Source organism: Diadema antillarum, unplaced genomic scaffold (genome assembly GCF_040938485.1).
Source record: "Diadema antillarum isolate AM-2024a unplaced genomic scaffold, OU_Dant_1.0 seq00001808_RagTag, whole genome shotgun sequence".
In the NCBI taxonomy this organism is placed as follows: Eukaryota; Metazoa; Echinodermata; class Echinoidea; order Diadematoida; family Diadematidae; genus Diadema; species Diadema antillarum.
The window spans coordinates 359,331-387,322 of record NW_027272483.1 but is presented as its reverse complement, the minus strand read 5'-3'; the positions used below and the strand labels follow the sequence as shown (position 1 = coordinate 387,322).

Sequence of the window (27,992 nt, the reverse complement as noted above, 5' to 3'; positions counted from 1 at the left end):
TACCCCACTTCACTTCCATCATTCTTGCCAAATTACACGTACATTCCCACATGACTTTTCTACCAGAAGATATGGATGGAACCTTAATTTAGCCAAGGTTGGTGACATTTGACCTTTGACCCTTCTCATGTCATGTCATTTCACTTGTCCATATATGCAATATATATCATGTATACATGATAATTACTACTCCACACGCTAAGCTGAAGTAATGGCTAGAATTAAAATTTTTAACAAGTGACCCATAACTTTTTCCACAGTAACCCATTTTTTTCACTAAAAAACAAACGAACAACTCAACGACAATGAATGTCTGGTATCAGCCAATCAGAATTGAGTGTTTGAAGACTTATGTTTGATTTTCTGACCTGGGTTTGATCTCAAATTTTATGCAACAGGGCTCTAGTGATCAGTTCATATATGTGACATTGTGCTGGTCTCCACAAACAAGCAAGTATAAAAGCGAATCTACACGTACATGTAATCTGAGAGGAGCGGCGAAGTGTGCTCCCCTCAGGCTGGGATTATAAATCTTGTTGGTGAATACAAAACACAGACAAACTTGAAAGTTTCACCTTGCAGCCTCCTTTCATTACTTACATTTTTGATGATGCAAAGAAAAAAAACACACCTGTCTTCAGGTTGCTGTACACATATTTAATGACACCCATGGACACGCTCACTGTAGAGACGTAATGGCATTCTTTACGACAATACTGACACGTGGTATTCCAAGGTACAAGGTTACATGTGAACTGACGTGAATGGCTCGATGTTGACAATGCTTTGAGGAAGCACTCCCTTAAAATAGAAGTACATTGTGTATTCAAGTTTACCCACCCCTCCTTCCATAAAAGACAGGGGTTACCACAAGGCATTGGAAATGTTGAAATAGAGGCACAAATGTATTAATGATCTTGACGTAATATCAGGGCAATTGGGCAATTTCCCCCCCCCCCCCCCACACACACAATATATACTGGTTTATAGTAGTATAAAGGTCTGGTAAACATAAGAGTTAGGGTTACGGTTTGGGCTAGGGTTAGGATTAGGTTCGGTATTAGGTTTGGGTCAGAGGAAGGGTCTGGACTACTGTAAAAGTGGATATTTTCGCGCAACTAATTTTTCGCACTCCACGGGGTGTGGAGAGTTTCGTGTGTTTTAATTCTGCGGAATCAAGACATCAACTACTGGAGCATATGGCAAGCAAAAATATTCGCGTACTTTAATTTTCGCACTAGTTTCGGGTTGCGCGAACTGCGCGAAAATTTCAACACCGCAAAAATTTCCACTTTTACAGTATTGTCCTAGATCCGAAACGGACACACAAAGGTATCAGTGATCCTGACATACCTTTCTCCTCACGTCCGTGAAGAGGGAGAGTACAAGGGAGAGATAGAAGGACATCTCCATGATGTAGTAGTTGTAGATGGCCGGGGTGACTGCCTGTTGAAGGGAGGACAAGGGAGGACAAAAATCTTATACACCAGGAATCATCTCTTCACAAGATTTCGGACACATTTTATGTACTGTATGGTACTGTATGGTACTATGACATGACATTTTCTCCTGCAACAATGGCTCCGGTCTTATTTTGTCCAAGGACTAACACCCCCATTCAACAGACATTTTTCTCATCGGTCACTTGTCGAAAGCAAAGTTTGTTGCTTCGGGCTGCCCATCAAAGTATATAGGATCGCAGTCTGATTAATCGGACTTGTGTTGGCTGACTATCAGGTCAGTGTTAGACATGTCATGCGTGATCCTCATCAGATGATCTTGCCCCATCCGATCATCGCCCGACGTGTCTGACACTGACCTGATAGTTGACCAATGCAAGTCGGATTCGTCAGACTGCGATCCGATACACTGTGGTCACCGAAAGAAAATAACTTTGCTTCCGACGAGTGACCGATGAGAAAAAATCTCTGTGGAATGGGGTATTAGGGTTACGGTAATAAGCCAGTTCGTAATTAGCTCATGTATACATTGGTACAAATGACCTTTCTTTTTTCTCAGTTGGTTTAAGGCACTTCACTCATTTTCAAAGCGGCAGAATGCATAAGCTTGCCCGATGTAACAATTTATGGAATTTACGTTCAAACAAAGAATGAACTTGCGTTTAGATCAGGTGATCAGAATACTCCATCAGTTGACAATTTAGCAGGCATCCATGCCATTGTTTTGTATTGAATGCGATAACAGCCTATTTCCTTTTATATTGCGAAATACCATTCTTGCTGTCGGGTGGATGTGCTGGCAAGCACCATTTAATAGATAAGGATCACATGAATAATCATCACATCACAGATGCTCATCTCAGTGAATTTACAAACCAAAATGTCTGTTGGTACAAATGACCTTTTTCTGCACATGCGCAAAGTGGCATTACGAACTGGTCTATAGGGCTGTGATAGGGCTTTAGGTTTAGTTTGATTTGAGGCTTTAATAGGATTAGCAGGTTAGTAGGTTCTATGTTTGGCTTAATGTGCAGATATTTCATGGGACTGGGAGCAATTGTCACAGGAGAAAATGTCATGGAAGTGTATGACACAGGAATGATCATGGGTTTACGGGCAACTTGAATGGTTTGAGGTTACTCACTGTGATATAGATGTGAATTCACATAAACAAGCAAGCATGCACATAATACTTTGTGTGTATACAACTTTGCATTATATTTATAGATAATATGCATAAATGGCATAATTATAATCATCAATACTATTGGTGTCAGTATCATTTACAATCATAATTATCATTAATGCAATCAGTACTCTTATCATTACTATTACTATTACTATTAATATCACCATTATCATTCCTATTGTTGTTATTTCAATCCAACAAGTTGATCAACTCCTGTATGAGTCATAATTTGTGATCAGGGGAATCTAACACACGTACACACGATGCCTGCATGCCCACTGCGAACCTTTGATACTTAATTCATTTGATCTGATCTGCTGTACACTCAGCATTGTCATTCACACAGAAAGACACAAGGTGTGACTGACAATTACCTGACAATGAAGTACAGTAAAAAAGCTGTGCTTCACCTCAACTCATTCATAAAATTTGGTAAATCAACTTTGCTTTGGTTTTGATTTGTTTTTCTGTTTCACTGTTTGTTTGTCTGGATTTTCATTCAAGGGAAAGAGGACTTTGAAACCAAAACATGCTGTTAGAATACATCTTGTTCTTGGGAGAAGTCAATCCCCTGGGCATCTGTTTTACTGCAAGAAATTTTACAGCCATAAATGTGGTGCTGTGGACGACATATGGCCATCGTTTCTGAGGCGCACAGAGAAAGTCCTCAACAGACCAAAGCAATGATTTCACAAGTGTGACGTATGACGTACATGGAATGGAAACTGGTGCCAGCACAGCCTCATGTCCCAGAACCATGGCTCCTGCGGAACGCTGATTACTCCGTACGTAAACGCACAGGTGTAGAACACACACCTCCAACTGTGGAAACAGGACGGAAAGGAAGGATGTGTATAAATGTGAAAACGAAAGAATGTCTTTCTTTTTTTTTTTTGTTATGTCGTAAACAAACACACACAGTCATATCAGGCACAAAGAGTACACAGCATGTGGTGAACAAAGTACAGATGATTCTCACTGCTTTGAATGAACACCAGCTACTGATGGGTGAAATATGCAACAATACCTGATAACCACTAAGTACACAATGACAGAACAGAAAATATGAAAAAATTTCCTCAGATATTCAGAAAAATGGACTCAAATACCAAATATCGCAGGTGTTACGGTGACAGAATTTTGAAATTTTGAATAAAACAGAAATGAGGAAGTAAAAGGTAAACTATCTCAATATCTCTAAACTGTATTGCATGAGTTCCTCAAATACAATGACTTGGTAAAAATTATACTGTTTGTTAACATATTTGCCATAGAACTCCCTTGTTTTTTAGTCCTGCATATTTATTACAAGTTATTTGATATGGATGATGGAATTACACTTCTCATCTCCTTTACTCCATGAAAATAATGACCTTTATATCAACATCGTATGAAACAATCATGAACAAAACATCTGTTCCTGTGAACATGTGGCTTCTCCAGCAGATGGAAAGACGAAACTTTTAAAAAGCCAGTCTCCTCAATGTATTTTCTCCAAGTGCAAAACTCAGATACACACTTTTGCTATATTGCGACGGTGGTGTTTGAGGCATACATTCACATTGTACCCTACATTGCTTAGTGCAGGTGGGAAAAAAGAAGAAGAATAAAAACAAACAAACAAACAAACACACAAACAAAACAGCAATAAAAAGCTAGGTGAAAAAAAACCAACAACAACAACAACAAAATCAACCCCCAAACAGATAGTTTTAAATGGGACTACACTGCATGTTTCAATAATCCTGACAAATGTCTACTGGCTCATTCCTGACCTTTTATACTGATCCATTCATTGACATGGATGAGGCAAGAGTACATTTTATGCATGGTAGATAATGGCCAATCAGGAAAACGGGTTGCGATGTGAAAAATAAAAGGGCAGTCTTGTCTTCTCGATTTGTAACCATAGTAACGGCACTCATGCATTTGTCATACATGTAGCATCCCACGCTCAAAGAGTCATTCCGAAATGTAATAGAATTCTGCGCGCTCATGCATCATGCAAAAGTTCATGTATCCCATGCCTTGGCATCCCATGCCTTGGTATCCCACAGGCTTGTCCATAATACAGCTGTACATTGTATCAGCAATGCACTTTGACAAAAATTTCACAGAAATTATACCATTATAATCCATTACTTGAATAGCTTGTAAACCATGCCATTATAGGCAGACATCTGAAAACGCAAACATGACATGGCAATCTGCTCAGTGTGGGAACTAAAAAAGATAATCTAGGAAGAAAAAAAAAATCCCTGCAGGCTTGACCCACAGCTAAAGAGGTCTGGTTTGCAATTTTAACACTTTACCTCGTCTCAGTAAACTTGACGAGTATGCTAGGTCTGTCCTGGTTCCTTCGCCTCCTGAACCATCTCTCCACACTCCTGACTGACCAGTCCAGCTGCTTGGCAAGACCCTCTAAGCGCTTCTGCTCCGGCCGCTTCGACACGGATCGGAAGACCTTCTCCAGAATGGTATTGGGTGCGGCAGCATGGTGTTTCCTCGACTTCACTCCCAACAAGTGACCAATGGGTGCGGCTATACATCTGAGCAAAGAGATGTACAAGTGAACAAACCAATGAATTAGCTAATCAACAAATGTATAAAGCACTGGTACAGTATCTAAATTCACAGACATCTAAATTAGTGCGGATATTTTGGGTTCTACTTTGTATGGCTTTGGCCCTCCCTCACAAGAAGCAATACTGTGTACACTGCAATTTATGTCTTTTCATGGCAGTGCCATATAATGTACGTATACACTTGTATTTTGTACTTGACAATGCACTTTCGTGTATGGGCATACACATGATGCACTGTTTACCTAGCTTTCTACATTGCACAACTCGAGGAACTCCTTCAGAAAAAAAGGACCAAAAAAATGAAGGACGAGGTCGAATGGTAAAAGTCTCTTTTAGTCTCTTTTACCAATTTCTTTTCAGTAACAAGCAAACAGATCATACCAGGGTTCGAAATTGGCGATGGTCCGCTGGCCATTGGCCACCCAAAATCATGTCGGACTAGCTAAAAATCATAAAATTCTGAAGTAACTAGTCCGTCTGGCTAGCCAAAATATTGCTTCAGCGTCAAAATTGATTCTAAGTAGTCCGCCTGGCTAGTTTAAAAAAAAGTTAAGTGCGACCCCTGCATACTGCTTGGATTCCACTTCTTGGAAATGAAGCTACTGTAATCTGTAAATGTCTCAATGTAATTTGCCCATGCAAGATATTGCCTCAGAAAACTGTACATCAAATGAAATGCATGATATATCACAGATTGTTGAAGAACTTGACTTTAGTGCTAGCTTATATTGCATATTGTACAGGTTGTTTACTATAGAGTGTGTCTAGAGCAAACTCATCTTGATCACTTGGTAAACATCCACATTGTATAAAGTAGCAGCAGGGCAGTTGTAAGACATCTCTCTGGGCGTAGTTAAATCTGTTTCAAGATGCCTGCTTGGTCAACACATTGAACAATTTGGGCCTTTGCTATTCCGAGCATTAGAACAGCCAAGAATGAATTACAACCCCAGATGGTATGGAGAAACTGAGTTTCATCTCCTTTGATACCAGAAGACAAAATCAGTCACGTATACTTTCATTCAAATAACTTTGGAATTTCTCTTTGTGGGGGATTTCAGTGTTCATTTGTTTTCCTGACGACCATGACATCATAATGTACAGTCCCAAATCATTGTGTTGTCAGTACACTGCACCTGCAGGTGTCACACCGGTGAGCACACTAAATGCTTCGAAATCTTCCATTATGCTCCACATCACACACACAGTACCTACCAATATTGGTGCCATCATCACTTCATCGCAACTGCCATGTTGTATAATATGAGAGAGGTACAGCCAGGATGTGTGTATAAATTACATGAGCGTGTTGATATGACAAATTATGCAACTTTGATTAGAATAGTCACTTCTCTACCAGATGCAAGTTGCAAACCTCTCCTTTCATGTGATATACCCAACCATCAGCCCTAATCATCAATCACTTAAACACAGGGCAACAAGCCTTCCATGCAGCTTCCATGTGACATATGTTGTACATAGTATGTTAAATGTTATTGCTAAAAGGCCCCTAGAGAAAACGGGTGCTGTTCGTTATTCCGAAGGTTCGCTATTCCGAAGATTCGTTATTCCGAAGGGTCGTTAATCCGAAACACGTAAATTCCCCATACCTGCAGGTTCAATAATCTGAAAATGAAAAAGGGTTCGTTAATCCGGAAATTTGTGGCGTTATTCTGAAGGTTCGTTATTCCGAAGATTGGTTAACCCGAAAATGAAATTCGGAACAATGAACCTTGGGAATAACGAATCTTAGGAATAAAGAGCCTTCGGAATAGCGAACCTTCGGAATAACAAGCTGTAACCAGAGAAAACAGCTACAGAGAGAGAAATGCCACTGGTGTCTTGTCTCATCCACACAGCACAGTTCTCTCATTCATTATTATCATCACCACAAAATTGTTGGTCCAGGAAACAAGGTGACAAACAGGGCATTCAGACGCAAAAAAAAATTACACTAGAACGGTATAGCTACACCAAAACGGTATAGACATACGATGAATTTATACGTCTGAACGCTGACTACCGAAACAATGTATAGTGAAACCACGGTCAGAGCATCGTTTCGAACTAGAACTCAATAACGAATCAGCATTCCGTGTGCGTCTGAACGTATGGCGACCATAGAACGGTATAACTGGGTGGGGCTTAATGTGAGCATGCACAAAAGGCAACCCCACAGCTGTCACTCATGACTATAACAGTATGCGCAGTGGGAAACTGCACATCTATATGACGTTTCCCAGAACGCTCAAAATTAGTGTCTGAACGGTCTGTCGGCTATACGATGATTCTTTGTACGTCGTTTCGTTATCGAGTTTTGGTATAAAATGGCATGCGTCTGAGGATAGGGGGAAAGACTTCACATCACCTTCCCCCATGGAAAATTGCAATAAAAATATAAAGTGAAAAAAAAAAGAACGGAAATGCAATAAAAAAATAAATGAATAAATAAGCAGATAATTTATAAATAAATGAATCTATAGATGAAAAATAAATTATTGAATACCTGTTTCACTACAGTATCTACGTGACACACACACACACTACCTTTTCTGGGCAAACATTGCCATTTTTAATATCACTTTTGTGTGTGTGGTTTCTTTTTTCAGATATATGATGAGATCATACACAAATAGTGTGTTCACTATTGAATGAATTTTTCATTGTGCCAACTAACGATTTTAAGCCCACACTATTTTCAACAGAAATGCAGTTTGTAAAGCAGCAAACTTGGGGCGTGGTCTATACACCACCACAGCAAATCATGGTCTAACCAAATTATGGTCTTTTCAAACCAGCGAATCACCTGCTTCAACGTAACACACACATTATGTTGTAGATACTAAGTGCAGTGTATTGGTCTTTAATTGTACATGCCATGTGCCACTGAGCAACTACACTGTACATACTGTACAATTGTACGTGTACTATCCAATGAATTAATTTATCTTGACAGACAATTGATGCCACATTCCACAATCAAGTTAGAACTTGGTTTTGTTTTTGTCATCAGCTACACTGTACTACTATAAATCACTAAGATATCGCTTCCTTGTCAATTTATGGGAGATACAAGGCATAATTTACCTATTGCAGAAGAAACAAAAACCCTGCATTAATGCTTTAAAATAGTTCTAAAATGTGAGTTAGGCACAGAAACAACCACTGTAAAAATTTGAATCCGTATAATCGATGTTAAGTATTGTTGAATACACAAAATGTGAACAATAGCTATGACAAAAATGTTTCCAGACTAAACCATCTACAGTTATTTATAACTTAATGAGAAAAATATTGATATCTCCTTTAATATATTTTAGGCTTTATTGCAAAAAAAAAATATATGGTAGGATGTTTTGTGATACAACAGACCTACACATATACACATCAAATGTGATATCTTGAACATTTTTTTTTTTAAATCGCTGCTCCCAAAGGTAAACAGTAAAGTCTTTAAAACACAGCGCAGCATGAACAACTAAGTTTGTACACTTGTTGCAGTGATTGCAATTCAAAAACCTGCCTGCATGCATCACACAATAGCACTATCTCATGCAATACAAGTACCATCCAATAATTTCTGCATGCATGATCTTTTCACACAAGTTTTATTCTCAAGTTTGATATATCAACATTTCCTTCACACATTGTCAATCATTTTTCAAAATTCTGACACGGAGCTGGCATCATTACGGTCAGACCAAAGTAATACATAGTAATTGTATGTTTTCAGACAAACCCAAACCGTATCAAATGGACACATGCGAAAACATGTCGCAAATCAGGAGAAGTTTGTTATCAAAATTCTGAAAATTGATGAGAGTTTTGAATGGATTTAAGTTTAATTTTTATTGCACACAAACATGAAAGGACAAGGAACATTTTTTTTTTTTCACGGATGTCTTCATATCCAAACTTACAAATCCTGCATCATTCGTAGTTTTAAGTGCAATTCCATGATCAAGCCAGCTGTACATATCAAATGAATGGAGTAAAATCAGACAAAGAGCAGATGTTTCATCAAAATCAGATCTATTTATGGAATGATTGATATGGAATCTTTACAGAGGTCACAAGTCTTCATGAAACTTTCGATAATATTTACGGAACCACAAAATTTTGAGGATGCAATGAATCATTATCTTAAAATCTCCCACTTCCCTGTCTTTTTACTGCTATGAATAGAAGAAAAAAGGAACCCTTCAAACTATAAATCATTGTCATATTGTATCAACCAAGCAATAACATAGTGGGTAAAGGGTTAAAGTTGTTCAGATATTTATTGAAACATGATTTTTTTTTTTTTTTTTTTGAGGGGGGGATTTTTTTTACAAAGAAATGTGAGAGTTGTGAGGTGGTGACATCACAAGATCTCTCTTCTAATGTGCTTGAATGATTAAACCAAGAAATTGCAAGCAGCCCTTTGGTACACGTTGTAGTTAACAACTGAAACTTCCATAACTTCTTGACTTTTAATACGTCCACCCAATATGAAACTTGTACCATTCTGATCATCTGAATACTCTGTTTATCTACAAGCTTGTACATTGTATAGTCAGTACATAATGTGGGGTTGATATTTAAATTCTTGAATCACTACCGGTATACATTTGTGTGGTTGCATTTTTTGCTCTCTCCTTCAAATACACACTTAGTGCATACATGTACACACATTTTTTTTCTCTCTCTCACCTTAAAGTACTTTGTCATTACCAATTACGTTACAGGGCCTTACAGACTACCAATAAGTACTATTAAAAGGAGTGCGAGCATCTCTATTCATTCAAGCACAATGCACTGCCTTGTCTTTAGATGCAGAAGAATGGCCCCTATCCAGTGACCACACTTCTTGATGGTACCGGTATAGGTCCTACTGTTTATTACTGGTAAACATGGGTGCCCATTCAGATTGCTCCGCAAAGTCTTCTGTTTACCAAGCGTCCAAGCCGGCTTTCGATGGTCAGGGAGAAAATTAGAAATTGGGAGGGAGGGATGGCTAGCTATCCATGCACAATGCATCATAATGCTGGGTGACAATATTCTTTGGCATGCATAATGGAATTTCACGAAGCTCATTCATTAAAAACTGACGGCATGCTCATTGTACTGGTACCTTTTATAGAATGAGCTGTCCTTTCATCTGGAAATCGGTGCTCCCTGCTTGAAATACAAGTATATCAAATGACACCATCTTTTTTTTTAATACATTATATTCATCAATTATAATTTTTTTAATATGACAACTATAGACACAATGACTAAAGTGAGCACTAATATAGTACTCTATCTGATCTATATCTCATCAGAAATATGAACAAACAAAATGCTTGCCCATTTTCTACAGATACAATGTACTGTACATGTACTGGTGAAAAGAAGAACAAAATAATACACTGTATTGTCTGTAATACTAAACAATGATTCCCTTCCCTATCTGTATCTAAAGAGGTACAAAGGTGATGTTACTACACAGTAACAATGTGATAAATGTCCTTAAAGTCAAAGCTTCCTTTAATCATGTTAGACACATTTCATGTGTATGTACAGTTTGTATTAAGATCTATCCTCCTGTTTGTTAGTTTGCTTGTTTTATTGTTGTCTAGCCTGTTTTGCCAGATGGTCGTGCTGTCCTGGGCATGATGGAATTTGTGCAATTTGTATCTCACCTCAGAATACCTTTCACGATGGGCTTTATCTTGATGCTACAGGATGGGAAATAACATTTAGGGGAAGGTACAATGTACGTACTGCTGATGTGTGGGTACAACAGTGCAAAAATGATAATGATGACGATTAAGATGATGATGACGATGATGAGGTTGATGATGATGTTGATGGATGATAACATCAAAATTGGAAGAGAATGAGGAGATGGAAGGATATATGAGGGAAGGAAATGATGAGAGAGAAGGGGGAAGAGGGGGAAAAAGATGAGGAGGAGGAGAAGATACTGATACACAAAGAATATAATGGGCAGTGAGTATTGCAATATAGCACAGGGCAGGGTAACTACAGTATGAAGAGGGTGCAAGAATGATTGAGGAGGTATTGATAATGGTGGAAAGGGGAAAAGTGTAAAGCTGTGATAATTAGGTGATACGCTATCAGCGTATCACCTATTGTGATTGTCAAAATTTCTCTTTTTTTTTATTAGGTGATACGCTATCAGCGTATCACCTATTGTGATTGTCAAAATCTCTCTTTATTTCTTTTTATTCTTCTTTCTTTCTGGACAATTTTGTGTCATCAATATCTCAAGAATGACATTACGGAATAACATGACATTTTCAGGGAACATGTCTCATGACAAAATCTAGCCACAATAAGGTTTTCATGACAGTAACATATCTATGACGTCATCTAGGCGCCATTTTGTGATTTTCGGACCATGTTACATGATCGATCATAACTTCATATCTAAAGGTCATGTCTGTATCATTTTCGGCGGACATTAAGTTCAGGTCACGCTCTATCATACATTTTAATGCTAATTACCTAAGACATTATTACGCGCGCGTACGCGCGCGTCAAACTTTTAAAAGGCTCAAAACAACTTACCAATGGGAAATCTCGAAGTTTCAGACAATTTTAAGCGTTTCGCGCGTTCGCGTCCGTCCGCACATTTTCGCGCGTAGTGCGCGTAAGCAAACTGAAAATGCACATTTTTTGACAGATTTGGATTCCTGATACATTAAGTAACAATATCCATTGATTTCCGATCAATTTTGACCTATAACAAAGGAATGCGTTGGCGTCAAAGTTGAAATTTCGTGTGCGCGTCTTTGTGCAAATATAGCGAAAAACATGTCTTTGTTTATTTCGCCATAGCTCTTTAAAACGTCTGGTTACCCTATGTTTTTATTGCATATTACAAAAACATATGAATTGGAAATAACGTTTCAAGTATTAATATTTCCATAATTACATTATGACGTCATCATATCATCATCTGAAATCAAAAAAGTGGAATTAAATTTTTTTGAGGTACTGTTTCTGACATTCATTTGCTCGTATCTCTGTTGTTTAAGCTCAATATTATCCCAAATTCAGATATGTTGTACTTTGAACATTTGCCTTTCAGGTCCATGTCATGGTTTTGAAATTTAATGACGTCATCATACTTTAAATTGTGATTAAAGGTAAAGACGCAAAATCGGACAAGTTTACGTGTTATGTCTATGGGAGGGGATCTTTTTTAAAACCATGCATTGACTTGACAACGTTTAAGCACCTTTATCTCAGCTGATTCTGCTTCATTTCCTCTGAAACTTAAGTATGTTGTAGCTGAGACAATAAGCTGCAATAATCATGCATTTTCTTCTTCGAAATCTCCTCATCAGGTTGACAATTTTGCAGTTTAAAACTGAAAATGAGAATGGAATGTGGACGAAACGATTCCTGATTCATCTTTCACATACATAAGTTTGCGTTCCTCATGTTTTCTCGTGGAGACGTATGGCCGAGTGGTTAAAGGCGACGTCTCAGAGACGTAAGGTTGCGGGTTCGAACCCCACAAGATCACGAAACAAAATACTTTGCTATTTTACTTTTTTTCTTCAATTTTGTATTACATATTCGTCCATGTAGAAATCACGTTCGTATATAAACGCACCTATACACACACACAGACACACAGACACACACCATATCCCTCTTTTTTGTGTTGGAGACCACATTGCTTCGACTGCTGCAAAATTTTGCAGGATGACTTTGTCAAACCGATCATAGCATGTAATGACGACGACGGAGGTGTTGTACTTTGAACAATTATCTTTCAAGACCATGTCATTGTTTTGTACTTTGATGACGTCATCACACTGAAAATTGTGATTAAAGGCAAGGTATCAAAACCAGCCGATTATAGGTTTTATGTCTACGGCGCGTATTTTTCCCACGTTGCCAGAAATGGCATAGCGACATCAGTCGTTACAAGGCCGCATTTCCGTCTAGCAATGCAATACATGTTCACGCGGCCACGATCGTTGAGTGGGCATTGACTTTTTGCCCGTGTAATATCTATACATTTCTTTTTTGCCTTACCATTTCCGTGGATGTCCCGTGGCCAAGTGGTTAGAGAAACGGTTTCGCATGCACGCTCAATATAACTTCAAGGTGCCTATATCACATTCTTTTCTTTGTCGATCACAGATGACCGACATCTGATGACCCCAAGCGTATCACCTAACTCGTCAGCGTGACGAGTTTCATATCTCGTTCTTCTTTCTTTCTGACACATTTTGTGTCGTCAATATCTCAACAATGACATTACGGAATAACATAACATTTTCAGTCAACATGTCTCATAACAATATCTAGCCACAATAAGGTTTTCATGACAGTAACATATCTATGACGTCATCTAGGCGCCATTTTGTGATTTTCGGACCTTGTCACATGATCGATCATAACTTCATAACTAGATATCATTTCTGTATCATTTTCGGTGGACATAAAGTTCAGGTCAGGCTCTATCTTACGTTTTAACGCTAGTTACCAAGGTCATCATTACGCACGCGTTTGCGCGCGTCAAAATTTTAAAAGGCTCAAAACGACTTCCCAATGGGAAATCTCGAAGTTTCAGACAATTCTAAGCGTTTCAAACATTTTCTCACGTGCGCGTCCGTCCGCGCAATTTCGCGCGCAGAGGGCGTAACCAACATGAAAATGCAATTTTTTTGACTGATTTGGATTTCTGATACTTTGAGTAACAATATCCATTGATTTCCGATCGATTTTGACCTATAACAAAGGAATGCACTGGCGTCAAAGTTGAAATTCCGCGCGCGCGTCTTTCTGCAAATATAGTGAAAAAACATGTTTTTGTTTATGTCGCCATAGCTCTTTAAATCGTCCATTGACCCTATATTTCTATTGCATATTACAAAAGCATATGAATTGGAAATAACGTTTCAAGTACCAATATTGCCAGGAAAACTCATGACGTCATCATATCATCATCTGAAATCAAAAAAGTGGAATTATTTTTTTTGAGGTACTCTTTCTGACATTCATTTACTCGTATCTCTATTGTTTAAGCTTAATATCACCCCAAATTCAGATATGTTTTACTTTGAACATTTGCCTTTCAAGTCCATGTCATGGTTTTGAAATTTGATGACGTCATCATACTTTAAATTGTAATTAAAGGCAAAGACGCAAAATCGGACAAGTTTACGTGTTATGTCTATGGGAGGTGATTTTTTTAAAAACCATACATTGACTTGACAACGTTTAAGCACCTTTATCTCAGATGATTTTGCTTCATTTCCTCTGAAAATTAAGTATGTTGTAGCTGTGACAATAAGCTGCAGTAATCATGCATTTTATTCTTTGAAATCTCCTCATCAGGTTGACAATTTTGCAATTTAATACTGAAACTGAGAATGGAATGCGGACGAAACGATTCCTGATTCATCTTTCACGTACATAAGTTTACGTTCCTCTAATTTTCTCGTCGAGACGTATGGCCGAGTGGTTAGAGGTGTCGTCACAGAAACGTGAGGTTGCACACGTACGGGTTCGAACCTCACAAGAGCACGAAAGAAAATAATAATTCTTTTTTACTTTTTTTCTTCAATGGAGTACTACACCTTCGTCCATGTAGAAGTCACGTTCGCATGTAAACACACCTATACGCACACACTCACACAGTATCCCTTTGTTTATCGTTGGAGACTGCATTGCTTCGACTGCTGCAAAATATTGCAGGCTGGGCTTTTCAAGCTGATCATGGTATATTGTAACAAAATGAAATTTGTTCATATCAATTCAGTAACACAATGTAGTCGTGGTTACTTTGTGCTGATTTTATACATGTAAGAAGCTATACATTGTAAAAAAAGGTATTTGAATTGTTCCTTTAAGTCAGTCTTCTGTATTGATGATTATTTGTCAATTAGTGGTTTTTGTGGAGTTTCAGATAATGATAAAAAGTATGTATGATAAGTGCAGCGATACTTTCTACAGTTAGTTCAAAGTTGTGTTACAGAGGTTTGATACATACATTTAGCATTGTGTTTGTGTGTCCACGTGTGTATACAGGTTGGCCATATGGCACATTCTACACAATAAATCTTAATTAATTAGCAAACGCGATCAGCTATGGAACTGAATATGGTACTAATGTATGATGTTCATGATTCTCATTAAACTGTGACGAGTTTAAAGAGATAGCTTAACTGTGTGTAAAAATAAAGCAATAATAAGGAAATTTTAAGAGAATTTGATAACCATGCCTATAATAATTTCATACAGGTACTAATAGCTGCCTCATATTCATGTGATTGATCGTCATGTCAATAGCAAACTGACAACGTACGATTAATATATTATACATTAAACAACTGTCTTTCAAATCCATATCGATGTTTTCTAGTTTGATGACGTCATCATACTTTAAATTGTGATAAAAGTAAAGACACAAAATCGGACAAGTTTACGTGTTATGTCTATGGGAGATGATTTTTTTTAAAACCATGCATTGACTTGACAACGTTTAAGCACCTCTATCTCAGCTGATTTTGCTACATTTCCTCTGAAACTTTAGTATGTTGTAGCTGAGACAATAAGCTGCAGTAATCATGCATTTTATTCTTTGAAATCTCCTCATCAGATTGACAATTTTGCAGTTTAAAACTGAAAATGAAAATGGAATGTGGACAAAACGATTCCTCATGTATCTTTCACATACATAAGTTTACGTTCCCCATATTTTCTCGTCGAGACGTATGGCCGAGTGGCTAAAGGCGACGTCTCAGAGACGTAAGGTTGCGGGTTGGAACCCCACAAGATCACGAAACAAAATACTTAGGTATTTTACTTTTTTTTCTTCAATTTTGTATTACATATTCGTCCATGTAGAAATCACGTACGTATATAAACGCACCTATACACACACACAGACACACACACACACGCCATATCCCTCTTTTTTGTGTGTTGGAGACCACATTGCTTCGACTGCAGCACAATTTTGCAGGTTGACTTTGTCAAACCGATCATAGTATGTAATGACGACGACTGAGGTGTTGTACTTTGAACAATTGTCTTTCAAGACGATGTCATTGTTTTGTAATTTGATGACGTCATTACACTGAAAATTGTGATTAAAGGCAAGGTATCAAAACCAGCCGATTATAGGTTTTATGTCTGCGGGACGTATTTTTCCCAAGTTGCCAGAAATGGCATAGCGACCTCAGTCGTTACAAGGCCGCTTTTCCGTCTAGCAATGCAATAGATGTTCACACGGCCACGTTGGTTGAGTGGGCATTGACTTTCCCCCTGTTATATCTATACATTGTTTTTTTTTTTTTTTTGTCTTACCATTTCCGTGGATGACCCGTGGCTGAGTGGTTACAGAAACGGTTTCGCATGTACGCTCAATATAACTTCAAGGTGCCTATATCACATTCTTTTCTTTGTCGATCACAGATGACTGTCATCTGATGACCACAAGCGTATCACCTAACTCGTCCTCAATGTGACGAGTTTTCATGTCTCGTGACAAATTGGGTTGATTATAACATCATAGAGTGTGATCATAGTAACTGAGCTATGATAATGTCTGATACAGAATGTGTGAAAGTGGGACAGAAGATAAAAATGATAACTGTATGATAATAGTGAATTGGTAAAACAATGAAGATGGTTCGATAATGACAAACAGGATATAAAAGTGCAATGGTGATGAGGCACAGGGTACAATTTGTATGACAGTGATGAATATCAAAGGTACTTTTGTAGGATGAAAAAGGTGAGCATACACTGCATATGGAGCGTGATAATCAGTAATAGGCAGTTCGATGACACAGGTGGAACAATCCATAGGGTAAACCCACAGATGCTGGGAAATTCACTATGACCCTCCAGTGTAATTGCTACACTGTATTTTTCTTCTTCTTCTTCTCTACCTCTTCCTGTATTGTGCAGGACCTCCATAGAGTGTCTGACTTGCACATTTAATGGTATATGACAACATTCTCGTGTTCTGTTCTTTCTTGCTGAAGAACTTCCCACCTTTTAAAGGGTGTGTACAGTTCTGGTCGAGGTGAGGATTTAGCTTTTAACATTTTGCGAGATATTCAGAAACCACTCTATGAGATGTCAAAGAGCATGCAGTTCTAAGGGGTATCAAAAGTTTATTTGATGAAATTCGGTTTTGAAAAGGCTCAGATATCCAAAAACAAGGTGAAACAAAGAGATCCTAATACAGTTGCGGCATGTTGCCTTTTATTATTAGCACTTTTTTGGATATCTCAGCCATTTGAAAACCAATTTTCACAAATAAACGTTGAATCCTTCTTAAAATTACATGCTCTTTCATATTTCATAAGAGGCTTTTCATTATCTCACTTAGGAATGTTCAAAACATGAATCCCCACCTCAACCAGTACTGTACAGTCCCTTTAAAGTATAATGAAATGATACTCTTCAGTATGCCAGGTCTCTAGTGCCATGTACACGTACATCCAGTTTTATTCCTTATCCCACTCAAACAATTTTTGTGAATATTGAATTTCATTACAACTAAAAAATTTAGAATGGCACAGAGTGGCATACTCATTACGAGCTAATTTGATGATTTGATGATCTCAGAGTGGTCTCTCTGTCCACGTGTATACACAGAAACATACAATGCTTGTCCTCCAAAACAACAACAACAACAACAACATAGCAATATCCTGTGGTTCCATTCTATGTGCAACGTCTCAATGCAGTAGTGAGCGATAACTGGAAAGAGCACCCTGAGCTGGACATACAGTACCAATCAATGAAGGTTTAACCCTTTAATAGCAACTGAAGATCCTGTACATAACGGTCTATGGTTCCCTAGAAGGTACATTAATATCACTCTCATTTCGACAACTTTTAAAATGATTTAGAATAGCTCACTGCACATTTATTTTTGTCTATTTATTAAAGTTATGATAATTTGAAAGCCTATGAAGACTTTACCAAGAAACTGGTGTGTTACACAAGTAATTCTGACATACATGTACTTTTGTTGACCTTTGACATCTATGAAATTAAATAATTACACATTCTACATGAAAACAAATAAAAATTGATAATTAAGCATAAAACTATTAAAAAAAACGGACGGGCGGTCTCGTGCAGTTCAGTTGCTAATGGGTTTAATAATGGACTAGTAGGTAAATTACAATATGTGACCGTGCACCTCAAAACGAACATAAAGTCGCACACACTGATTTTGCGTGAAGACTGAAAATAAGTGAACTGGGTCAACCTAGCCGAACTTGACTTTTTCATATTTTCTGAAAGAGCGGGTCTTCTTTTACATGATGCTAAAATTTGGTATCATAAAATCGGCAGGAAAGTGTGTTTTTTTAGCAGTTTATTTTTGGTAGAATAGTGTGATTATGTGTACCTTTAGAATCCCTTTTTCATTTCTGAAAAAACCTTGTCCACACTCTTCACTTTTAACTCTAATAACTTTTGAAAAGATAGTGCTACTGCTTCGAAAGTTGGCATTAATTATGGACAGAATTTGTTAATAAGGCATGCTTAATTTCAGTTTAATCTGATAATCCCTTCATTGTTGTTACTCTGGTGGTTTACTTCCTGCTTTTTGTCCCATTCATCGCACAGCCAGCACGGTTTGGTAAAGATTAAGCGCTTGAATAGACACTATACTTCAGAGCCTCTTTTCTCAGTTCACACTTTTCCTGAGTTTGTGCTTTCTTTCCAATATTAAGATAGGTTAGGAGAGTCCATTTGATTTGAGTTATACATCATTTTAAAGCTTAAAGTCTGCTCTTTCAGAATATGGTCTTAGCTAAAAATTCATGTCTGGCGACTTTTTGTTTGTTTTGAGGTGCAGAGTCACATATGAAAGCCCAATTCGCCATGGTAACATTCACTCAACCTACATCTTGCAATGGCATGCATCAGCACACTTGGTGCTCAATCAAATAATGCATTGCATGACTAAATCAACTCGATGCCTTCATCACAAAACACTACAAAAGGACTTTTTTTTTTTTCAGTGGCCCTACTGAACAAGGACTGTAGGTTACCACAGTACATTGTGCTTGTTTAAAACAGACCAGTCCCCTCTGATTAAAAAAAAAAAAATCATTATGAAATCACACACAAATAATTCATTAATATTGGGGAGTTGAAAGGCATCATTTACTCAGTGACTTCATTCTTTTTGACTAATGTTATTAAAGCAATGCAGCTCTCTGAAATAGCTTTCTACATATACACTTTGTATATTTCTCAGTGATTATCTACCCTAGCGACACATGTACAAGTTATACGCAAGATTAATCATGGAGCAGATAGTGCTCAGTTAATACTTTGCTAGGCAGGAGGATATCTTTCCATTTGACTTGCCAAATAATTTCAAATTCTAGTTTCCACAGGGGAGAGGGAGAGGTTATTGAATTAAATTAGCATCCTCTACTATTACCGGTAAATACAACAAATTTGGTGATTAATGCATGTTTTATCTCTTGGAGTACTTTCTACAGTTCTGCTTGGGCCTTCAGTGAATTGCTCTTCCATGTTTGTTTTTTGTTTTATACTGCAAATACTACTATTTATCATTTTTATGACGATAGAAATGACATCAAACAAAGATTTGACCTGTGACTGAATATATAGGCACTCCAGACTCCAGAGCCAATATTTGAAGATCTACATACATGTACATGTATAAAAGTTTGGAAATTAGGTGAAAAAGTGGCAATGAATTACCATGAGTTTATGATCTACATGTAGTTCTCCCATTCATGCTGTCAAGCTAGACAAAATATGACGGGATCTTGTCTCTGAAAATATATGACTCCTGATTGTAAAGCACGATTTATGATACCGCTCTCAGACGTCAAAAACTAAACAATGTTGCTCATTGGACATGGCAGCACTCCAGCTGGTACAGGTGTATCAGGAGAATGGAATTTCACCCTTCACATGATCTACAAGTTCAGCACAATACCCTGTCACATAGTCTACTTATGTACATAAATACAAGCACAATGTACATGTACATGTACAAAGTATGTGTGGCCAGCACTGTACATTAAAAATCATTGGAATACATTGTACCATTTATCACTGACTTGCATGTCAAACGGATTTGATCAAAGCAGCTTGCGGATCAACAGCCTTTGCTACAAACCTCCTCAGCCCACCATTACACCAGGGTTCCCACCTCCCTGGTTATACAGACACCCTTATCTTTGAGAAAGAAAAATCATGTGTCTATATTTTCAACATTAATTAATCAAAGTAAGCACCATCTTACTTTTGCAATGTTGCAGGAATAAAAGATACATCTTCTTGTATTTTGTTTATCAAATACATTATACATGATAATATCTGTGAGAGCTTCAGGACACTTTCTACATTTCAAATAACCCATGCTAAACTGGATATATGCATAGTCAAGCAAAATAATGTCTCACTGGCTTTCAGAACTAGAGGGAACTGATAATACTCTTCAATATGAACTGACACCAAGCCCCAAGGTGAAAGTCTGTCGTGTTTATTTTGACTTTAAAGGGAAGATAAACCCCAAGAACAATGTGGATTGAGTGAAAGCAGCAGCATTAGTGGAACACATCAGTGAAAGTTTGAAGAAAATCGGACGATCGATGCAAAAGTTATGAATTTTTAAAGTTTTGATGTTGGAACCGCTGGGTGAGGAGACTACTAGAGGTTATGACGTATGAGTGGACAACAATACCAAGAAAATCTAAAGAAACTTCTGCAAAAATCCATTTTTCATGAAAATTACAAATTCCATCAAGTTGATATTGATATATGTTAGGGGTAGCAATTATTCCTCTTGCTTTCTGAAAGCGGTTGGTCCATTGTTTTTTCATAATTCTAGAAAAGTGAATTTTTGTTGAATTTCCTTTATATTTTCTTTGTATTGGGTCAATCCACGTCAAATCATCCAATTTTCAGAAAAGTTGTCACCCGACCCCCTCCGATTTTCTTTAAAATCGCACCAAATGTTCCCCAAAGTGTCTGACGGAAAATCCCAACATATTTTGCCCCAAGGTCAATTGGTTGCTAAGATACAGCCTCACATAGCAACCGGTGCGCATTCAGACAAATCAGTTAAAAGAAAATTATGCATTTTTGATTGATTGTGGTGGCATAGATATTTATGCAAAAGTGTTCATTATCTGGAAATTGAGAGAACTTTATAGTCTTTGCAAGAAAAAGTGACTGTGACGCGAAATTGACTTTTCGTTAACGTGCACGAGGTCACCGAAAATGGTGTTAAATGTTAATTTTGAAAATTTCAATGCATATTTAGAAGCTAATATCTTCCACATTCCATCACCTCAGGTTCTAAGATATTATGCTGTTGAAGGCTTTGACTTGCTCAGTAATTTTGAAAAAAATCAGCGGATTCGTGCTCACCGTTTTTACGGAGAGCGCCCTCAAAGTTGACAAAAATGAAAAATGTGTCAAATTCAAGGTCACGGATCACCCTTCGTCCCACCTAGGAATGGCATCAATTTTTGTGTATTGATAGACATTTACCTATATTGTCTTGGGTTACCAAAGAAATTTTGCTACCGAAATGTTAAATGGTAAATTTACCCCACTGAAAATGGTCGTAAACGGCCAAATTTCCATGTAATATCACATATTGGGTTTAGAAGACATTTCAAATGTCCATGCTTTCAAGATGAAAAGCCGTAGCCCTGTGATATATGCTGTAGGGGTAGTCTGTAATACATATTTTAGTAATATATACCACAAAACACTTTTATTACATAATAATGACCTTGAAATTTAATCCAAAATTTGATAAAAACAATAAGTCGCTCTAATTTCCTCATTGCACTGCATGTAATATGTGTTTTGAATGACTTTTCACAGAGCAATATTTCAAGAATTATGAAAGCTGACAGCCTACCATATTGAGGTTCTAAACTATTTGTGCTCTTCTTTCAGATTTAGTGTCAATTTGATCATGAATGTTATACCCTTGACCTTGAAGTGCTTCTAAAAATAGCTGTAAATTTGTTAACTACAAATTACACACACAACAGGTGCTTTATGGCATAACATACTAGTGATTCTTTCACAAACACAAAAGTTTTTATGGTGTAAATGTTATATACTGGAATAAATCTATAGGTTCTTGCAAGATATGTTCGATTAATTACTTTATTCTGACAATGACCCTGAATTTGTGACCTTCAAAATCAGGAGAAATGTCTATTCCTGCCCATAAAGACCTGTATTTACACTGTAAGTACATAGTTGATATTATGGACATTGCGCCCAACACAATAAGATTCTTATTCTAGCCTGTGAAAAGCAAATTAAAAGCACTGAGAGTCTTCGTTTTAGGGGGATTTGTTCTGTAACTTATGACAATTCAAAAATCATTTCCATTCCTATATATTTCTTGTTTTTGGTAAATTTGTTATGTATTTCTTTGTTTTTTTATTTTCTACAGCATTTTTTTTTTAATTGGAAATTGTCACAACCCACTTTTTCTACCATAATTTGAATAGAATTAATCAATCAAAGTGATAGATAGTAAAAATGGTCAAGTTTTTTATGACTTTTACCACAAAGCACTGTTTTCCATAGGAAATGCACACGAAATCACTAAATATTACTGTCCCCTTTTGTGATTGAAATTTAGGGTCATTGTCAGAACAAAGTAATTAATTGTTACATATCTTGCAAGAACCTATAGATTAATTCCAGTATATAACATTTACACTATAAAAAGCTTTTGTGTTTGTGAAAGAATCACTAGTATGTTATGCCATAAAACACCTGTTGTGCGTGTAATTTGTAGTTAACAAATTTACAGCTATTTTTAGAAGCACTTCAAGGTCAAGGGTATAACATTCATGATCAAATTGACACTAAATCTGAAAGAAGAGCACAAATAGTTTAGAACCTTAATATGGTAGGCTGTCAGCTTTCATAATTCTTGAAATATTGCTCTGTGAAAAGTCATTCAAAACACATTATTTCATGCAGTGCAAGGAGGAAAATAGAGCGACTTATTGTTTTTATAAAATTTTGGATTAAATTTCAAGGTTATTATTATGTAATAAAAGTGTTTTGTGGGATATATTACTAAAATATGTATTACAGACTACCCCTACAGCAAATATCACAGGGCTACGGCTTTTCATCTTGAAAGCATGGACATTTGAAATGTCCTCTAAACCCACTATGTGATATTACATGGAAATTTGGCCGTTTACGACCATTTTCAGTGGGGTAAATTTACCATTTAACATTTCGGTAGCAAAATTTCTTTGGTAACCCAAGATAATATAGGTAAATGTCTATCAATACACAAAAATTGATGCCATTCCTAGGTGGGACGAAGGGTGATCCGTGACCTTGAATTTGACACATTTTTCATTTTTGTCAACTTTGAGGGCGCTCTCCGTAAAAACGGTGAGCACGAATCCGCTGATTTTTTTCAAAATTACTGAGCAAGTCAAAGCCTTCAACAGCATAATATCTTAGAACCTGAGGTGATGAAATGTGGAAGATATTAGCCTTTAAATATGCATTGAAATTTTCAAAATTAACATTTAACACCATTTTCGGTGACCTCGCGCACGTTAACGAAAAGTCAATTTCACGTCACAGGCACTTTTTCTTGCAAAGATTATAAAGTTCTCTCAATTTCCACATAATGAACACTTTTGCATAAATATCCATGCTACCACAATCGATCAAAAATGCATAATTTTCTTTTAACTAATATTTTGGAATGTGCATTGGTTGCTATGTGAGGCTGTATCTTAGCAACCAATTGACCTTGGGGCAAAATATTTTGGGATTTTCCGTCAGACACTTAGGGGAACATTTGGTGCGATTTTAAAGAAAATCGGAGGGGGTCGGGTGACAAGCACTGGATGATTTGACATGGATTGACCCTATTGTTGTCCACTCATACGTCATATCCTCTAGTAGTCTCCTCATCCAGAGGTTCCAACACCAAAACTTTAAAAATTCGTAACTTTTGAATCGGTTATCCGATTTTCCTCAAACTTTCACTGATGTGTTCTACTAATGTTGCTGCTTTCACTCAATCCACATTGTTCTTTGGGTTTACCTTCCCTTTAATAATACATAAATCAATGGTGTAACATGAATATAACGGTACAAGTACAGTGTACATTGTATCATCAAAATTGGACTATTGAAAGGATGACAAATTGTGGAATTTAGCAATTTGACATGGTTACACTGAAGAAATATTGGTCCAAACTGTGTGCAAATTACAAGTTCAAAGCAGCGTTGTTATCAACTCACAACTATGCCTAAATATTGTTCACAATAAGTCAATGTTTTGTTATATGGCATTTTACACCAGTTACACTGAAGAAATATCGGTCCAAACTGTGTGCAAATTACAAGTTCAAAGCAGCGTTGTTATCAACTCACAACTATGCCTAAATATTGTTCACAATAAGTCAATGTTTTGTTATATGGCATTTTACATAATTATGTAGAAGCTACAATGTATTTTAGACCCCTTTATCCCAGAAGTCATAATTGCTTTGTTACTGCTGCAAGACCATACCTGCTACATTGTAGCTGCCAAGAATACAACTGATACAATGTAGATGTTTCAATTTTATGTTTAAAAGTAAATGAAATCTAGTGTATATTTACAGTTTAGTATTCAATTTAGAATTCCAAAATTTTATGATTTAAATCCAATATCCAATAAAGAAACCACTCTGTTTGCCTGATTTTATCCCATTGATATTAGACCAACTTGAACACACTGTGGAATTGCATTTTATAATCAGAGTTAATCAGCTGTAGCTGAAAAAGTATCAACAGTAAGCTGTGAACTACCCATGTCTTGTATTAAATTGAACAAAGCTTTAAAAGAAAGAGTCCAGCTTAGCCTACAATGGAAGGGATACAGCAACACTATGCACTGTATGTGGGCAATGTTCACCATTGAAAGCAAGTTACAACTGACTGTTCCGTAACATGTTTTGCCACTTTTGGAATACTAGGTATTTTCCTCTATTAAAAGTTTCTCTTTCAATATCAATCACATGATACAATGTAAGATCATGGGCAAAGAATATACCAGTACCTACAGTATACTACTGGAGTGTACCTGAAATAGATGTTGGTACAGGGATGTTTGTAACAACAACAATGATTTCATTTTTTCCTTATTCCCTAACATACCCTCCCCCCCCCCTCCCCATACGTGTACAAAACGAACCCCCCCCCCAAACAAAAACAAATAATAATGATAAATCGTATCAGTAATATCAGTACCATAAATGTATCAGTGGAGCTGATCAATGCCTTTAATTACAATGCATAAAAGACGCAGTGACAAGGCATTACCTTGTTCACACTTTCCCATTATCTCTTCCCCATTTCCATTAAGAAGAGTAATTATGCATAACATCAAAAGCCTGTCAACATTAATTACACTACTGTACAAGAATTTATGAATAATGGGCAAAGTAACAATTATGGGGTGGGGTGGGGGGCTTAGAAAATGTTTGGAACAAAAAAAGGATCAGGCAACAATAATGAAGGCCACCAAACAATTCTCAGAACCTCCAACTACGAACCAACAGCAAACTGCGAACCTCCAGTGATGGATCATGGACCTAATACACATGGACATTCATTGTATCGTTAATTAATTCATGCACCCGTACATCTCAAAAGCGCCACAAAGACATTTTTAGCATGCTTCACTGCTTTGATCCCATGATCGTCACCACCAGCAAGCCGGGAGAAGAACAAGATGGAGATTCGAGAAATCTAAAACTATATGCGCTGAAGAAAATACATTGTACAGTAACTCACAAAAATCAAGTAAAGTGAATGTGCAGTTGTGGTGTATATTAGGAAATCATACCTCAAACAATTTCGCTTAGGAGAAGCACGCAGTTTTTAAAAGAAAGCTAATGTTTTGGCAGAATGATTGTCATTTGTGATCTCAATATTTCACTTTTCTCCAGCTTATTCCAGAGCAAAAAGGGGCAGTAATGGTAGAGAACAGATATACAGTATGTATCTTGCCATTAGGCAAGGTCTGAATGCGAGTGTGAAAATGTGCGAATCAGTAATTAACCATCTTTTGACACAAAATTTGTAATGATCTCAGGTTTGCTGCTCCTCATCATCTGTATAATTTATTCAAAGACATTTCCATCTAAAAAAAGGCACATCAGCGAAACAACACTGAGATTAGGGAAACGATTAATTTGTAAGTGACGATACCTGATTACACAATCGTTATTGTCAAGACACCTGAATGTACATATTGTACTCATTAAGATGCACATAATCAGGTGTCGGTGACGATCATTAAATCAAAAAAAGGCTGCCGTGAATAGTCCATGTCATATTAGGTCCATGGATGGATCAAGCATACAGGTGTTGCAGAATACTTGCAGCATGAGAAGATTGCAACTGCGAATGTACTTTGTGTCATATTCTGCACAGTGATTGAGACTACAATATATGTACGTAAAAGTGGGAAGTTTACCAGGAACCAAATTGCAGCAACATGGACTTTGCACAGTTCATACTAGACTTTTGTACATTTATCGAGGTTTTTTTTTGTGTATGTTTATTGTACAGTACATTGTACACTTGTGCGTGAGTCTGTGAAACCTAAAATTCAAGACAAGAGCCTTAAGTTTATTATTGGATAGTCATACTGAGTAAAAGCTGTTCAACATTTAAACTTCCATTGCATACATAGATGCAGAGTGGGACTTTTCACAAATTCTCCCTTAAGAACAACAACAATAACAACTACAACAACAACTGCAGCAACAACTAACAACAACAACATCTGTTATCTACAACATGGGCTATCCATAATTCAATTAACAATCATTTCAGTGAATGAAACCAGAGTTTTAAAAATCATAAAACAATGTGTGCAACATTGAATAAAATTTTTGAAAAATCCACTACAATTGCTATTTTAAGCCCAGGGGAATAAGAGGTACATGTATGGTTGTAGAATGTAGAGCTCTGGTATTGGGCACAGGAGCCTACAGGACATACACGTACAATGTAAAACAAGCACAATGTACATATACGATATGAAAGTCTACTTTCATTTTCATTTTCATTTCATTTATTTCCACTTTCATGATTGGTTTACAAACTTTGTATTAAAAACAAACAGACAGACAAACAAACAAACAAAAATACATGGTGTCAAATATGATAGTGGCGGAATCATGAGAAGCACAAAGTAGGCTTATTGAAAATGATCCCTTAAGAAATATTGTGATGTAGATATACATGTATGTAATCATTTATAATCATTGGTTTGTAACTGAATTAAAACAAACATGAATGCAAAATACGATAAGATTTACAACTTGACAATAAAAAACGGATATGTGTAGATATGAAAGTAGAGAAGAAAAAAAGAAAACTCCATATTTAACTATTCATCAACCTGTGACTTTACTAATTGCATCAAAAAGATGTTGTTTGATATAATCTTTTAAATTGTCTTACGGTCTTACTGATCCTGAAAACTATATTCAAATCATTCCATAAAATAGTACCTTTATAAAATATTGATGACTGCGTACAAGATGTGCGATTTAATGGGGGATGAATACTCTGAGCAGTTCTGGTATAGAATTGAACTATTGAGGGTAAAATAATCAGAGAATACATCAGGGAGAAAACTATTGTTGTATTATTAAGTTTAAACATGAATATTGCAGACTCTAATGAAATTAAATCTTGAATGGGTAATATCTG

At 36.8% G+C, this 27,992-nt stretch overlaps 1 protein-coding gene across 1 annotated transcript in view; it reads right to left on the bottom strand.

The window, feature by feature from the left end:
* Window positions 1–27,992, bottom strand: part of LOC139712457 (ceramide synthase 6-like) — a 50,005-nt gene that overhangs the window by 14,161 nt on the left and 7,852 nt on the right. The window contains exons 2-4 of the mRNA XM_071624274.1: window positions 4,962–5,198; window positions 3,363–3,471; window positions 1,354–1,446 (exon numbers count right to left, since the gene is read on the bottom strand). Coding sequence (XP_071480375.1) covers window positions 1,354–1,446; window positions 3,363–3,471; window positions 4,962–5,198 — 439 coding nt within the window. The remainder of the gene's footprint in view (window positions 1–1,353; window positions 1,447–3,362; window positions 3,472–4,961; window positions 5,199–27,992) is intronic.